Source organism: Myotis davidii, unplaced genomic scaffold (genome assembly GCF_000327345.1).
Source record: "Myotis davidii unplaced genomic scaffold, ASM32734v1 scaffold653, whole genome shotgun sequence".
Classification (NCBI taxonomy): domain Eukaryota; kingdom Metazoa; phylum Chordata; class Mammalia; order Chiroptera; family Vespertilionidae; genus Myotis; species Myotis davidii.
In genome coordinates, this window is record NW_006285129.1 from 1002525 (window position 1) to 1019051 (window position 16527).

Here is a 16527-nt window from a genome sequence, read left to right on the forward strand (position 1 = left end):
CCGCGGTGGCTGCACCAGGCCCCGGCGGCGGGGGCTGCCCCGGCGCCGCCTGAGGGGGCCTTCGCGCTGCCTCAAGTTCGGCCGGGCTACACAAGCTCCTCTTCCTCCCTCCACATAACCAAGATCGCCCCCCAAAAAATATCCCCAGTAAGGCTTGCTTCTTCTAAATCCAAGCCCTTTTCCTTGGGCTATGCGTCCCTGCTTCTCCGACGCTCAGGCCTCTACCATCCCATAGTAATCTAAGGAGTCCAGTGAGCTGCCTGAGACATGCCTGTTCAGAAATAGGAAAGGGGGCGGGAACAGATGTTTGGAAGCGCGAGGGGGCGGGGAAGAGGTCAAGGGGAGGAGCCTACGGGTGGAAGGAGGGGCCAGTCTTTGGGAGGCGGAGCTAAGAGGTGGAGTTTGCGAGGCTAAGGAAGCCGAAAGGGAAGTAAATTTTCCTGGAGAAGGGGCTGGGGCTCCCGGCGTAGAGCTGAGAGTGGCAGGCGGGCGTGGGTACGCAGTTAGAGGAGGAGCACAGACATGTTGCGTACTTCCATAAGAACATGCAAATTGCATGTAAATAAGTCCGTTTGAGTTAGCGAATAATTGCAATCAGAGGCTTTACTCCTCCCCTCTTCTCTTAGTAAATCAGGCGTGGAATGGACACTGGGGCCCAGTGGGAAGAGGGCAAGAGGGAAGAGGGAGGGTGGGCGGAGGAGATAGTCTCCCTCGAATACCCTTTTCCTATTCATTTTTAAGGACGGTGCCCAGATTACGCCACTTATCGCTTCGGAATCTTTCCTACCATTAGTGGTGCGACCTGAGGCCGCGGTTCTGCCTCGGGAGTCACCACTTGCCTGGGTAGCCTTTGGCCTCCAGCCTCTGGACCTCGATCCCTGTAGGGAGCGGCTGGACAGGGCGTTTGGGAGAGGTGAGTGAAAAGACAAAGGCTTGGAGGGCACAACCCTTTCTTCAAAACAGAACAAAATCATATAAAACTAAACGAATAAACAAAAGCAACCCTGCAGCCCTTGCTGGTTTGGCTCAGTGGATAGAGAGTTGGCCTGTGGACTGAAGGGCCCTGGGTTGGATTCCAGTCAAGGGCACATGCCTGGGGTTGTGGGTGTGCAGGAGGCAGCCTATCAATGATTCCCTCTCATCATTGATGTTTCTCTCTCTCTTTCCCCTCTCCCTTCCTGTCTAAAATCAATTAAAAATAAATAAACAAACCCAACCCTGCAAATGACCTCTGTTGTTGGTTTTGTGTATTTGCCAGCATTTTTATTGATTGGAAGCTCTCTCCATCAGAACCTCTGTCCCAACCGTCATAGGGCCTTATTTATTTTACATCGAGGCTAGTGTTTATTTTGTATTTTTATTGATTTTGAGAGAGGGAGAGATAGAAACATCAGAAACACCATCTATCTGCTGCCTCCTGCAGCACTCCATCCCCCTCTCCACTAGGGGTCCAGCCAGCAATCTAACAGGTGATCTCCTGGTTCCTGGGTTGAGCTCAACCACTGAGCAACACCAGCGGGGGGTTGGGGGCTAGTTATTTGAGTCCAGGTCTCCCTTATAGGCTGTTTGATTTGGGATAACTGATTTAACAGTCTTTGTACTGAGGTTTCTATGTCTGCAAAGTGGATCCAGGAATATTAACTGTCCACGGGGGTTTGTGAGGATTAAAAGAGTACAGGTTACTACTATGTGTAGTACTATATTACTATTATTGGGACAATAATATAGGGTAAATGGTGAAAGAAAAGAGGGTCACTGCTTCGGTTTAATTGGAAATATATTTTATGTCATGACCAGTGAAGAATACAGACATGTTACTGAGATACGTTTCATAAAACAATACTTACCTTTACTATATGTAATGCATTCTGATATTTTCTATTTTATTTCACTTTTTAAAGTTTGCATCTTGCAAAATCAGCTTTGCAGTCTACTAATAGGATACAATCTACAGTTTGAAATAACTGGACTAAATAAATGTTCAAAATCGTATGGAAAGTGGTAAAGCTAAGATTTAAACTAAATTCAGACTCTTTCCAGTAAAAAAGTTTCCTTATGAACAATTGATAAATACTGCTTTGTTAATTATGTTATGTTTAGTTTTATCTTATAGTATGGAGTAAGCAGGATGATCCTAGACAAAGAAGTAGACCTACTGAGAAACTATAACATGAGACAAACTACTTAGATGAATATATAATGACGTTAATTCCTCTGTTTGGTATGTGAGTGAATGTGGCCATTTGCTTTGAAAGTTTTTACCCACAAAAGTGGGCAATAAATTTATTTGGAGACATAGACTAGACATAGAGTTTGTCTTAGTTTAACAGCAAAATATTATTTCAAATTTTAGTAAATTATAAATTACCTTTAACTTCATTTATGATAGAGCTAAAATGGAAGATGACATGGGGTGGGAGGTAAGGTAATGGGGAACAGAGTATTGGGAAGAGAATAAGAAATGGTAGGTAGAGGAAGCAGTACAGTCCCCAAAATCTTAGCTTAGCCCTTCATCTAATGAACTGAAGATTGCTTGGACTACAGAATAACTTGTTTCATATTTTAAAAATAGTGTTTTAAAATTGGACTTCCTAAAAACTATCTATCCCATCACCAGTGATTTATTTTTCCATATGTCTATCACCGCTAATGTGTCAGAAGCCTTGTCCAGTCCCTCATCCCTTCCCGCATGGATAAAGGCAACCGATGCCTGGCTGGTTTCTTTTGACTCCATTCCCTCATCCTAGAATGCAGACTTTATACCTTTTATACATTCATTCAATCAACACTGGTTGTGTATTCTTTTAGTTTATTTCCTGCTGTTGCTCATACACATTTTGCCTGCCAGGTCTCTTTACTGGGTCATTCTGCCATGCCCACCCCCCCAAAACCCTGCTTTTCCTAGAATGCCCTCTTCTTTGCCACCAATCTGTCTACTTACCTTAAAGGATTAACTCACGCCTAACTTTTCCATAAAGCCTTCCCAAATTACTCAGTCCAAAGTGACCTCTCTGAATTCACATTCAGCTCTTATGCAGTAGAGTGGGTAGCATGATTTAGCTCTTTTTATCATGTCTTATGTTGTTCTGTTCTTATTTAAGAGTTAGACTTGTCCAGCTAAATTCCTACTCACCTCTACTGGGAAGTCATTCCTGATCCATGTCTGAGTTACGTACTATTCTTCTGGGTTACCACCGCTCTCTGTGCTACTCTTAACGTAACTCACTCACACTGTGCTGTGATTACTGACTTGAAAACAGAGCCCAAGTCTACTAGCTTCTAAAATGCAAACACCTAGCACTTAAAAAACAAGAAGGAAAGTATTAAAACACAGTAATCGACTCCTACTTCTGACAGCATGGATAAAGGGCTTTCCCATTAAAATACAACTCGATCCTGGACAAATTATGGCAAGCATGATATTTAGCACATTGCTGAGCTTGCTAGAAAGGGAAATCACAAAAAGAAGGAAAAAAATAACATCAAGCTGAAATCTATGAAGGATGATCAACGTGCAGTAGGAAAAGCAGGTTTGCCCTAGGACAAATGCCAATACCAGTATTGTGAGAAGCTAAACCTTGGGCCTAACCAAGGAAGGGGAGCAAACCTGGCACTCCTGAATTAAACTGTGACTCTTGAAGGGGCTAGCATAGTCCCAGGTCAAAAGCACCTTTTGGCTCCTAGTGGAAGCAAATACAAATCCTCTCTGGAGAAAGGTACCCACAACTGAGACCCTCTGGATTCCTGTAGATTAAATTTAACAAAATGAGCTCGAAACCCAAAAATGGAAAATATATAAGGAAACAAGCTACCACAGGCAAAACAACAAAACAGACTTAGACATCCAAGGTAAGTTACAGAATATAAAATAACAATGCCAACAAATTTCAAAGAACTGGTATCACAAAGACCACATTCTTTGAGCACAGAAGATTAAGCTGAAAATGTAAAAAAAGATATATTTTTAAATATTCAGGCACTTGGAAATTATAAAACTCTTTGAAATAATTCATCAATCAAGAAAGTCATAAAGGTAATTTAAATATTCTTAGAATAACAAAATACTTTACAACAGAAAACTTGGGGAATGTAGAGAAGCAGGTCCTTAAAAAAACTTACACTAGAAAAAAAAAAAGACAGTTTGAAAATTAATTAGGTAAGTATCAAAATTAAGAAGTTATAAAAGAACATAAAATTAAATCTAAAGAAACCAAAAGAAATACTATAGATAAGATCCATAATTAATGTAATGGAAAACGAATACATAAGGGAGAGGATCAACAAAGCCCAAAGTAATGACTAAAGATAGGTAAGTAGCCCTGGCCGGCATGGCTCAGTGGGTTGAGCATCCTCCTGTGCACCAAAAGGTTGCCAGTGGGGTTGTGGGCTCAATTCCCAGTGGGGGGTGTGCGGGAGGCAGCTGATTGATGTTGTACTCTCACACTGATGTTTCTCCTCTCTGTCCCTCTCCCTTCCTCCCTCTCTAAAAATCAATAAATTATTTTTTTTTTAAAAGATACACTGTAGACGAAACAACAAATTTCAAATTTCTGATGCAGTTGATCAAAGGAAAAAAAAGAAAGCACAATAGAAATGAAAAAGAGGACATGACTACACAGAGCAGAGGCAAAAAACCCCAAATTTTTTTCATTTAAAAGACATAAAATTGGCCGAAACCGGTTTGGCTCAGTGGATAGAGCGTCGGCCTGCGGACTGAAGGGTCCCAGGTTCGATTCCGGTCAAGGGCGTGTACCTGGGTTGCGGGCACATCCCCAGTGAGAGATGTGCAGGAGGCAGCTGATCGATGTTTCTCTCTCATCGATGTTTCTGGCTCTCTGTCTCTCTCCCTTCCATGGCTCAGGGAGGAGCATTTATGAGGCATTTACTGTGCCAGGCATTGCACTGGGTACTTGCACATGTCCTATATCACCCCCACCTCTGAGAAACCCCGAACATGAATTCACCATCAAGATTCATAAAGATTAGCCCTGGCTGGGTTTGCTCAGTGGGTAGAGCATCACCCTGCAAACTGAAGGGTCCTGGGTTCGATTTCAATCAAAGGCACATACCTACGTTGCAGGCTCTATTCCTGGTCTGGTCAGGGAACATACAGGATGCATCCAATTGATGTGTCTCTCTCACATTGATGTTTCTCTCGGTCTCTCCCCGTCCCTTCCACTCTTTCTTTCTTCTTTTTTTTTAATATATTTTATTGATTTTTCACAGAGAGGAAGGGAGAGATAGAAAGTTAGAAACATCGATGAGAGAGAAACATCGATCAGCTGCCTCCTGCACACTCCCCACTGGGGATGTGCCCACAACCCATGTACATGCCCTTGACCGGGATCGAACCTGGGACCCTTCAGTCCGAAAGCCGACGCTCTATCCACTGAGCCAAACCGGTTTCGGCCTCCCTTCCACTCTTTCAATGGGAAAATATCCTCAGGTAAGGATTAACAACAAAAAAAGGCAATTCGGTTCATTTCTTTTTTTAAAAAAGACAAAAAATGCACAAAATCTTAAAACACTTTACCTAATTATACTCAAAAAGAAACGAAAGCCCAAATAGCCTATAATTATTAAAGAGATTGAATTAATAGTTAAAATTTTCCCCACAAAGAAATGCCAGGCTCAAATGGTTTAACAGGTGAGTCTTAACCACTTTCAGGGGCTGGTTCATTTCAATCTGATATAAACTCTTCCAGGAGGGAGGAAACAGTCCCCAATTCAGGATATACAGACCAAAAGAACCATTTTAGAAATCTTGCTAAAAACAAAAGAACTAACATACACAAGTATGCTCATAGCAGCATTGTTTGTAATAGCAAAAACTGGAAATAACCCAGAGCCCATTGATAGGTGAATGGAAAAATAACTTGTGGTTTATGTACTGATGGAATATTATACAAATGAAAATGAATGAATCATAGCTATCTACAATATAGATGAACCTTAGAAATAAATGTTAAGTGAAAAAAAGCAAACTACAGGATATTATTAGAGAATAAATTTTTCATAAAGCTAAAAGCAAAAATGAACAATACATTTTTAAAAGATATATACATATATATATTAGGTAATTAATAAACACAAAATTAAGGACAGTAGTTAACTCTAGGGAGAGGCAGGGGCTAGGATAGGGGAGGAACACAAGAAAGTCAATGATATTTCTAATGTTTTAATGTATAGATTGGGTAATGGGTCATAGGTAGTCATTTAATTATTATACTTCATAATTTATTCATGTTAAATATATTTTATAGATATCAAACATTACATATTATAATTTTTAAAAATCTACTGTGGTGGAAATAAATGAACAAATGAAGTCTCCCTGAAAGAAAATCTAAATTTCTTGGGAAGAACCAAGATTCCCTGACAGGAGCTACCCTATGCAAAAGACAAAGTAGGTCCTTGATCAATATTGGCTGGCTTACTGCTTTTCCCACTGGCCCACCTGAAGGGTCTGGATCCCCTTCCTCTTGGTGTTCCCTGAAACAGAGCTACCTCCTTCCACACAGCTGGCCTACACCTGGCTAGTCCTGACATATGTACCAGAGACTGACACCTGGTGGATACAGAATGAATTTAATAAAATGATTAGAAGCAAATCTCACTCTATTTAGTGATAGTGGCAGAAGGGTGGGAGACAGGGAGGCAGAAATGAGAAACTAAAGTTCAAAAACAGGAAAAGAGACTGGAGAGATAGCTCCCAAAGGAGAGCGACTTTCCTCTCATTTCTTCTGAGGTCAAAATAAAGAGAGGTTACAGCTGCAGTAAGAAAAACGCAATACTACGAGGGGGAAAGCAGGTATAGCTAATCTTAACCTAGCAAGCTAAAATCACCTGTACTTCATAGTAGTGGCCAGGTGTCAGCCCCTCCCCAGGAACTTCCCCTCCCAGCTTCTAAGGAGGCTAATCCCACCCTCATTCCACAGGTGCAGTCCTGATGTAGACGATGCAAATTAGCATCAACATCCCCCTGGCCACAGGGATTGGGTAGGGGTGGGCATGTGACAGTTTGCCTAATCAGTGAATCGTAGGGTTTTTGCTAGGATTCTTGGCAGAAAGATGCCCTGTTTCTGATTGGCTATAAATGAGGAGACATTATAATTCTAGGAGTGCTGGCAGCCACAGGCAGCCCAGGGTGCCTATGATCCTACAGAAGGTAGAACAGTGCGGGTGGCGAGGCAATCAGGTATTTAGAGAGGTGCTGAGCCACTGGATCAGCTTTACCTGGAGCCAGCACTACCTGTGGACTTTACAGTTACACGAGCCAGTAAATCTTTCCTTTAAACCAGTTTGAGTTAGGTTTTCTATTATTTAAAACCAGAAGATTCCTAGCTTATACATTCATCATATTACTCCACCCCTATCGTTCCCACAGGATAACACATGGATCAGACTTACTAGCGACTCTAAAGCCAAGGGTTTTGAGCTGAAAAGGTCAGAGGCAGGAAGCAGGCACTGTGTAAGACAGGGTGCCTCAGCTGTCTATACAGAAGAGCATGAATTCCCTTTGGAAAAGAGCCAAAGAAGCAGTCAGAAGGGCTTTACAAGGCAGACAGGCAGAGTTCACATCTGGTTTAAACACTCTTTTCTACGTATTTATCATGGGGGCGTCGCTTTGGGGTCTTTCTGCTCATGGGATGAGGAACCTGGAAGCATATGCCCCTTTAAATCTTTATTACCCTGTGCTACAGTATCCACCTCTCCCTTTCCCAAATGAAGAGCCTCCTTATGGCTTCTGCTGGCCCTGATGACACTCACTTTTGGACTGACAAGGGGAATTTTATCTTCCCCTCCTTTGGCATGGCGGGAACTGGAACTGGGGCCCCTTCCCTTAGAAACAGCACCATCTTCCTGACCCTGGGCGAGCACCGTCCCCTTCTCGGCCTTTCCCACTGGCCCTGGCCTCTCTGACCCTCCAGCTGAGTTGCTTTCCTCTCTAGTAGCCCACGTCTCCCGTGGTAACCTTGAGGACTGGGCAGAGACCGTGGCAGCTGCTGACTTATCAGGGGCAGAATTCCTTTCCCTCCTTCCACCTGATTTTTTTCGAGGGCGCCCCCGTTTTCTTTTGGCATCACTTCCTGTATCCTCTATATCCTGCTTTGCAGCTTTTGCTGGTGGGTCCTGCCCATTGGTCTCACTCATAGTTACTTCGGCTGTCCTCTTGACACCCTTGTCATGAGGTCCTGGGTCACCACCTATGCCGACCTCCCTATTCTCTGTGCCCAGGGGCTGAGGGAGCCCCCCAGGTGGAGCTTGCACAGGTCCAGGTCCAGGTCCAGGTCCAGGTCCAGGCAAAGCAGGAACAGTTGGTAAGATCATATTAATGATGGGCACAGCTGCCTGGGTTCCCCTAACTCTACTGGACATAGGCAGTGCAGTCAATTTCAGAGTGCCTGAAGGAAGCTTGGGGGCCACAAGAGGTGGAGAGACGGCGATTTGCTGAATAACTGGGCGAGGGGCCCGGGGGAGGAGCAGAGGCAGCCGGGCCATCAGGGCATTAACCTGTGGGTTATTGGCTGCTGGGGCCGGACTCTCTACTACAGTCTTCTTCCGTTCTCCATGTGCTGAGGGACCAGCCCCAGCTCGGGGTTCCAGCTCCTGAGGAGGCTAAGAAGCAAAGAGAGGACCACAGTAAATGGGAAGCCTGGACACCGGAGGAAACAGGCACAGGAGGTGACAGTATGGGGCCCACGGAGGAAGGTACATTAAGCCTGAAGGACAGGGCAGCAAGGTCAGGGGCTCCAACCTCCTACCTGGGTCGGTCTCTCTGGTTTCTTTTGGGCTCCACCCTCTAGGTTCTCCACACCATTCTTAGATTTAGATGTCCGTTCCCGAGGGGCATGTTCATCCTCTTCTGCAGAAGTGCCAGAAAAAGGAGTAAGTTGAGGAGGTAACAGAAATGGAGGAGCGTGGCAATTCTGACTGGTGGAGGTAGTGGAAAGAAGGTGGACTAAGGCATGTCCTAAAAGGTTCTCTAGGAATAGAAGGCAAATTCAAGGTGTCTCTATCCTAGTACATGGGAGGGCTTTTGAAGTTGAAAGTGGCTGAGGGTTTCTCAGGACAGAAGACAGGGTCCACCCACCGGCAAGCCCCATGGCCTTGAGCACATGGGCATGTGCAGATCGGGCAGAGATGAGATGATGCTGTAGCAGGAAGCGGGCGACCTCAACGATGGAACTGAAGGACCGTTTCAGGATTCGCTCTGCCCAGTCACAGGTCAGGGCACAGGCTGCCTCAACCAGTTCATCCCGAGGTGCTGGGGTTACTTCTGGGCCCATTTCCGGCTGCAGTGGGGAAGGACATGCCTCATAATACTCCAAACTCAAGGACCCTTGGCCCCTCTTGAACATCCACGGTGACCATAGTAAGACCAAACTGGGAGTGGGATTAGCCTGTACCGTCCCGTCCCGGAAACCCACATATGCTCTTCATCCTCTGCCTCAGCTATAGGGTGGGCAGAGGGGCACATCCTATATACTCAGAAGCTATGTGCAGAATCACCTAGGGCTGTGTCAGTCTTCAAAACATGTCCCAAAGACCTCTGATTTCTACCTTGGAGAGAAGAGTGCACTCAGGGTTGTTACTTACACTCTCAGAGCCCTTGAGGTCAAGGCCAGGCAAGGGTGGCATAGATACCAAGGTCTTTCTTCGTATGCCACTGTAGCAATATCTGATGTAAGTTAAGGAGAAACCAACATCTGGGGATCACCAAGCCCCTTAGCAAGGATGGGCTGTTTCTACTCCGGGCTCTCCATATCCGTAGGTTTTCCTCCCCAGGTCCTCTGGCCCCAAGCTCTCCAGTCAAGGATACTTGGACTGACCCCGGCCACCAAGCCTTCGGGCCTTGATGTCAGGGAAGATCTCTCTGATGATTTTGCCAAAGTTGGCTGTGCTGAGTGGGCGGCAAAAAGCGAGGCTCTCACAGTACTTCCTGAGTGAGGGGTGGGGGCAGAGTGGGAAGATACTCAGAGAAGGAGGTCATGGGTGGGCTCAGAGGGTCCCTGGGGATGAAGTTTGGAAAAGCTTTTTAAAAAGTCAGGCTCATCCAAGGCAGGGAGCTCTCCAGAGACAACCCACCCTTCCACTCCCCCTATCCACCCACCGATAGGCATCATAAACGCTTTGCTTTGGTAGACAGGTGTCAGTATGCTCTTCCAGGTGGTTTCGGATCCACTTGCAGGCATACATGTACTCCTCATTGTTAGGTGTGCTTGGCTCTGAGCTGCAAAAGAGTTAAAAAGAAAACTGTTACTAAATTCCCAACAGTTGTCCTGGTTCTATCCAGACTACCACTTCGGTAGTGCTGGACCAAGTCACTTCACTCAGAATCTACTTCCGCTAACTCAGTGCAGGACAGGGACGTTTCTTCTTGGTCAAAAAGAGCCATCATGCCCTAACCGGTTTGGCTCAGTGGATAGAGCATCGGCCTGCGGACTAAAGGGTTGCGGGCACATCCCCAGTAGGGGGTGTGCAGGAGGCAGCTGATCAATGTTTCTCACTCATCGATGTTTCTAACTCTCTATCCCTCTCCTTTCCTCTCTGTAAAAAATCACTAAAATATATTTTTTTAAAAAAGAAGAAAAAAAAAAGAAGAGCCATCATGAGTATTCCTATTCACCGCACCCTTTCCCAGCGAGCCTTTAAGAATCAGAACCTCTGGCATCTAAAAGCCTAGCACCAAACATACCTTTTGTCTCCAGTACTGGGCCCTGAGGGGAGCTGAAGGTAGAGATACAGCTTGTCATTGTCTGAAAACTTCTGTACATCTTGCTGAGGGAAGGAAGAACAGAGGCAAGAGAAACAATAAGGCCAAGAAGGACCCTCCGATCCTTACCAAAACGTCTAGCTGACTTAGAGGCTGTCAGACTGAAAAAAAGTCCTGAGAATGATTTAAGGCTGGGTGCCCGCTGTGCTCTGAGGAACCCCGTATGGGTCACCACGGTGACAGGGGGAGCAGAGGGGATCGACTGATTTCATTTCTATTGGGCTTCCATACAACAGGTCAGAGAGAGGTGAAGTGAGGTGCTCAAGGTCGAATTGGCAGTAAGTTGCAAAGCCAATTAGCTCCGGACAGGGTAGACATCACTGCCTCTCCCACAAACACCTTTACCTTACTCATGTCCTCACCAACCTCATCCCCCACCAACTCGATCTCTCTATTGCCCTTTCCCCTCAAAATACTTACCAAGATTCCCTCTACTTTGTTCTGCACGGCCTTCCTGTGGAGAAGAGGAAGAAGCGGGGGTCAGATGAGATGTCCCCCCATCCCGTGTCTGACTGCTAGGGAGGGGACGAGGACGCCGTGGTCCGGCAGGTGCTCAAGAACTGCTACCCCGCCAAGAAGCTCCCCCTGGTCGGATGCATTTGCTCAGGGAGAGGCAGTTCATCTGCAGCGGAAGCGGGGTGCTCCAGGGATCTACACTGGGGAGCTACGCAAGATCTGGAGGTGGCCACGAGCACTTACGAGATGGTACCCCGGAGCTTCTGCAGAAGCGTGGTGGGCTCCCCCGCCTCGGCACCGCCTGAGGGGGCCCGGCCCGCGGGCTTTGGGCTCTTGGTGTCGGGTTCGTCTTCGGCCATCCTGGCATGAGGGCGGGAGCTGGCCGGAGACAGGCGAGTCAACTCAACGTCCCTTCCCTGGAGACACCCCGCTCCCCCATCCTCATCTCTCTAGCCAGAAAGAGGAGCAGGGAGCAAGCCTCCGAATTTCTCCAGTGTTTTTGTTTCTTCTTTCTCACCACTTGCCTTCTCCAAAAATTAGAAATTACTCCATTACTTCTCCAGGCCTATAGATATATAGATATACCCCCAAAGCCCTTTGCCATCTCCACCCTATCTGCCCCACCTCCTTGCAGCCTCCCATATGTGGAAAAACCGTAAAGGAAGAGACAGGAGGCTCGGGAATCCACGCGAGGAGAAATTGTCATTTCTGACTCTGACCTCATGCTGCCCTTTTCTCCCTCAAAAACAACCACCGCAAGACGAAGTTATCTAATTCTCTACCAGACGCCCGGGAGGTCGGAAAGGATACGAACGCATTCTGCCCGTCCAGGCTGGGGAGGGGGGAGGGGGGGAAGAAACCGGGCCCAAGTTCTCATCACTTAACCTCGACCCCGTCCCGACGCGCGCCCCCGCCCGCTGCCCTTCCCCCGCCATCCAGCCCCGGGTTGCTGCCAAGTGGGGGGTTCGGGGTAGCGGAACTCCCGGGCTGGGCGCAGGAAACCCGGGTGGGGAGATGCGGTCCCAGGTTCGGGGCACGTGCACACGGGTGAAGACGCTGTCGGAAAGGCAGCCGAGATGTTTTTCTCCTCTCCTCCCGGCTCCTACGGCCCCCTCCCATCTGCGAACAGCCGCCTTCCCGCACGAGCCACGACAAAGGTAAGGGAGAAAGAGAAACTACCTCGCAGCCACCTTCACTCCAGCCCAGCCCCACGGTCCTGGCCCGGCGGGCTCGTGCGTTGCTTTATTTTCTTTTTTCTGACTGGCTGGAGCAGCCCCGATCTGCCCGGATACTCGGAGGGCCTGCTCTGTCATTGGTCGTTGCTGCCACCCGGAGACAGAAGGCGCCGGGCTCGCCCGGGCGGCAGCTAAGGTCTGCCTGGTAACAGACTCTGATTGGTCAACAGGGGAGGGAAAATCCAAAATTGGTCTTATTTGAGTCAAGAGGGGGAAGTCCGGGTTAGGTTTCGGTTAAAACTGGGGTCGGTTGGGACTGCAGGTCCCAAGAGGTTCTTCTCTTAAAGGGACCGCGGGACAAAAGTCCGGGCGCTTGGCCCCCCTCTGTAGCTTCCTTTTCTTTTGCTCTCTCCTTCCGTGTTTCAGTTTTGCCTCCGTTCGTCAAAGCTACTGGAAGAAAAGAACCAATGGATGATATAAAAAATAACTGGAAAATTATGGGTACTGGAGATGGAAATTCACTGTAAGTTCGCATAACCCCCTTTTGATGAAAAATAAATCGAACCATTTCTCCCTCCAGCCGCCATAGGTATACAGGCACTCACAACAAACCTGCCAGCAGGCTCACTGTCTTCGTGGATGGAGGCCTGGAAACCTCAGCAGCTGTACTAAATGAGCTGAATTGCAAGCCAAAATGCTCTAGTGCTCCTTGGTTCCCTGTGTGCGCTTTATTTCCTTACAAAGAGTGGCCACTGCATTCGCAGCCCGGTGGTTCTGACTGGGGAACCCTGGAATTGTGGCTGACTCCCCAACGGCCATGCTAGACGCCCACCCCAACTATTCACCCTCAGAGAACTGTGTACGGAATGGGTCACGGGTTCTTAACCCTCTCAGTTAGTTAGGCTTTTAGGCGGTGACTCACATGGAAGCCATGAACCGTGAAAACTAGTAAAGGAAATTTTAATTACAACTGGAGACCGGAATGTCTCTAGAGGGGGCTCTCATGCCCTGAACAAGAAGAGAGGACCTTGCACCTCTAACAGAAAGTGCTTGTACTTCACTCCCGCCTAAGGGGAAGGAAGATTTTCTTCTCGCCCAGCAACAAGCCCAGTCAAGGGAAAAAGTGTTGCTCAGCCAATGAACAGCCATTGTCATCCTGAACTCTTACTTTCCTCCAATGAACTTGCACTTTTCTTTTCTAATGATGTCTTTGACCCACCTCCTTCCTAGAAAACACTTCCATTAAAAAAAAAAAAAATTACTTTTTCAATTATTTAGCCTCTGTGTATTTGTGTTTTTCAATATATTTTTTTTTGGTAGTGGGTTTCTAGTTTCATACTGTTGTGGTCAGAAAAATTTTTTTTTATATATATATTTTTTTTTTTATTGATTTCTTACAGAGAGGAAGGGAGAGGGATAGAGAGCCAGAAACATCCATGAGAGAGAAACATGGATCAGCTGCCTCCTGCACGCCCCCCACTGGGGAAGAAAAGATTCTTGATATGCTTTCAATCTTAAATTTATTGAGACTTGTTTTGTGGCCTAACATGTGATCTATCCTGGAAAATGTTTCACGTGCACTTGAAAAGCATGTATATTGTGCTGCTTTGGGGTGTAATGCTCTGAAAATACAAATTAAACCCATCTTGTCTAATGTGTCATTTAAGGCCACTGTTTTAATTTTCTGTCTGGAAGATCTATCCATTGTTGTCATTGGGTTGTTAAAATCCCCTGCTATGATGGTATTACTGTTGATCCCACCCTTTATGCCCATCAATATTTGCTTTATATATTTAGGTGCTCCTGTGGTGGGTGCATAAATGTTTATAGGAGTTATATCCTTTAAAAAAACATATTTTGATTGATTTTAGAGAGGAAGAGAGAGAGAAATATTAATGATGAGAGAGAATCACCGATTGGCTGCCTTCTGCATGCCCTACACTGGGGACTGAGCCCACAACCCGGGCATATGCCCTGACTGGGAATCAAACTGTGAACTCCCAATCCACAGGTCAACGCTCCACCACTGAACCATGCCAACTGGGGTCTTTTTCCATCTCTTAACCTTGAGTCTGTGTGTGCCTTTTGATCTGAAGTGGGTCTTTTGTAGACAGCATATATATTGGGTCTTCTTTTGAAGAAGGCGAACTTGTTAAATTTAAAGGTCAATATTGTAGGCACGAGCAGCCATGCACTGCCCTCTGTTGGCCAGGTTAAGATGTGGTATATGACCTAACCGGTTTGGCTCAGTGGATAGAGCATCCGCCTGTGGACTGAAAGGTCCCAGGTTCGATTCTGGTCGAGGGCATGTACCTTGGTTGCGGGCACATCCCCAGTGGGAGTGTGCAGGAGGCAGCTGACCGATGTTTCTTACTCTATCCCTCTCCTGTCCTCTCTGTAAAAAATCAATAAAATATGTTAAAAAAAAAAAAAAAAAGACCTGGCATATGTGTTATGGGGTTCATGGACCTTTCAACAATAAAAGCCCACACCAGACTGAGACCTCTTCCCAGGCTTGCCGTTAGACCAGAATAAATTCTGTCAGAGTGAGTGTTTTGGGGGTGCCTTCTAGTAGAAGTCATTGCCCTGTCATTTCACACTAGAAAAGCATAGGCCTCATCCCAAGTTCGGTAGTTCAGTGAGTGAGTATTGAGCTCCTGAATCCCGCCTTGGGTTCTAGGACAGTCCTTGTCTGAGGAGAGGCCTGGTCAGGGAACACTGGGGTGCACCCCTCTCCATAGCTACCCAGGGTGGAGGAGTTTGGGCCCCTTTTATGCTAAACTTATACAATTCTGAATCTCACCCTCACTGGATACTTGGGAAACTGAGGCCCATAGAGATCCAGGGACTAGCCAGGATACATAACAGGCACAGTACAGAGGTCAGGAGTGTTCCAAACTCCTAGGCAAGGGTTTTAATCTCTCCCATAAGGTTGGTTTGGAAATTAGAAATCCTAACATATTGGGAAGCTCTTGCCTATTTCTGCCTATGTGGGGGCTTTATTTTTCTGGGATCCAGTAAATGAGTACTGGCGTGCGCATGCACACACACACACACACACACACACACACATTCTCGGTGTGGTCAGAGGAGGAGCTCCTGCCTGCAGTTTTGTGTATGTGCGTATGTGTGTGCGTGTTTGTGTGTGTTTAACTCCACCGGGAATACTCTACACTCGGCGTAAGATATGCTGGGAACAGGGCCACTGGGGTGGTTGGATCTCAGCCTCTCTGTTTCTCTCTCTCTCTCTCTCTCTCTCTCTCTCTCTCTCTCTCTCTCTCGATGTATCGACTATGGGAGGGATACTAAGAGGAGCATACACAGAGGAGGTGACAACAGAAAGAAAATACAGATGGGAGGAACTTCCTATACATGACAGCACTCCTCCGACTTTATACATATCTTTCCACATGTGCCTGAACATTATTTCTAAGAAGTACATGCTGGAATAATATCATTGTGCAGGCAGGAGACAGACAGGCCCTGACAGTCACAATGGCTCATCCAGGATCAGGAAGATGGGGTCTTAGGGAAGGGGATCACAGGAAATGAGGTCACTTCCCTAAAGAACTTAGAACCCCCCGTAACCAGGCAGCCACAGTCTAGCAGCAGCCCAACAGCCACTTCACTTGGCAAGAGACACTTGAGAGTTGAAGATGTCCTCTTGCTGGAGCTCTTGTTATCGGGGCTCTTGCTCCCGGAGACCCCACAGTGGGAGTTTTTCAAAATTCTGGAGACGTTGGTTCAACCCTCATCCCCGGCGTCTCTGGCCATTCTCCAGGAGATCCCCTCAGGTGACACAGGCAGCCTCAGGCAGCCCAGTTCAGGCCGGGCCATCTCTGGGAGCCATCCCTGGGCAGCCCCCATCCCCTCCTCTCCACGTGGGGGAAGGGGAACCTGAAGGGAGGACCCCTGGGCAGGTTGCAGGGCGGGGCATACCCTAGTGAGGCTGTCATGACCACAGCCAGCATAGGGCTGGCAGGGTGGAGAGGGGCTTTCCAAGGGGCCTTTCTGTGCCAATGACAATCCTAGGCCCTCAGCCTGTCACGCCTTTTCTGTCCTTCGTGGGGGTCTGAGTAAAATGTGGTGTATGTGTCTGGAGTGGAATGAACCACAGGG

The 16527-nt window shown here is 47.0% G+C and overlaps 1 protein-coding gene and 1 long non-coding RNA gene across 2 annotated transcripts; one reads left to right on the forward strand and one right to left on the reverse strand.

Moving 5' to 3' along the window:
• Positions 1–5992: 5992 nt before the first annotated feature.
• On the reverse strand, positions 5993–12584 carry RFX5 (regulatory factor X5). The gene is made up of 10 exons (XM_006755695.2): positions 12413–12584; positions 11477–11611; positions 11198–11231; positions 10700–10782; positions 10115–10234; positions 9824–9943; positions 9601–9682; positions 9095–9296; positions 8766–8866; positions 5993–8619 (listed from the first exon to the last, which is right to left on the reverse strand). The coding sequence occupies exons 1-10, from the start codon at positions 12544–12546 to the stop codon at positions 7612–7614; spliced, it is 2019 nt and encodes a 672-aa protein (XP_006755758.1). The 5' UTR covers positions 12547–12584; the 3' UTR covers positions 5993–7611.
• Positions 12129–13678, forward strand: LOC107181824. The gene is made up of 2 exons (XR_001512526.1): positions 12129–12390; positions 12989–13678. It is a non-coding gene; the product is annotated as an uncharacterized LOC107181824 (long non-coding RNA).
• The last annotated feature ends 2849 nt before the right edge of the window (positions 13679–16527 follow it).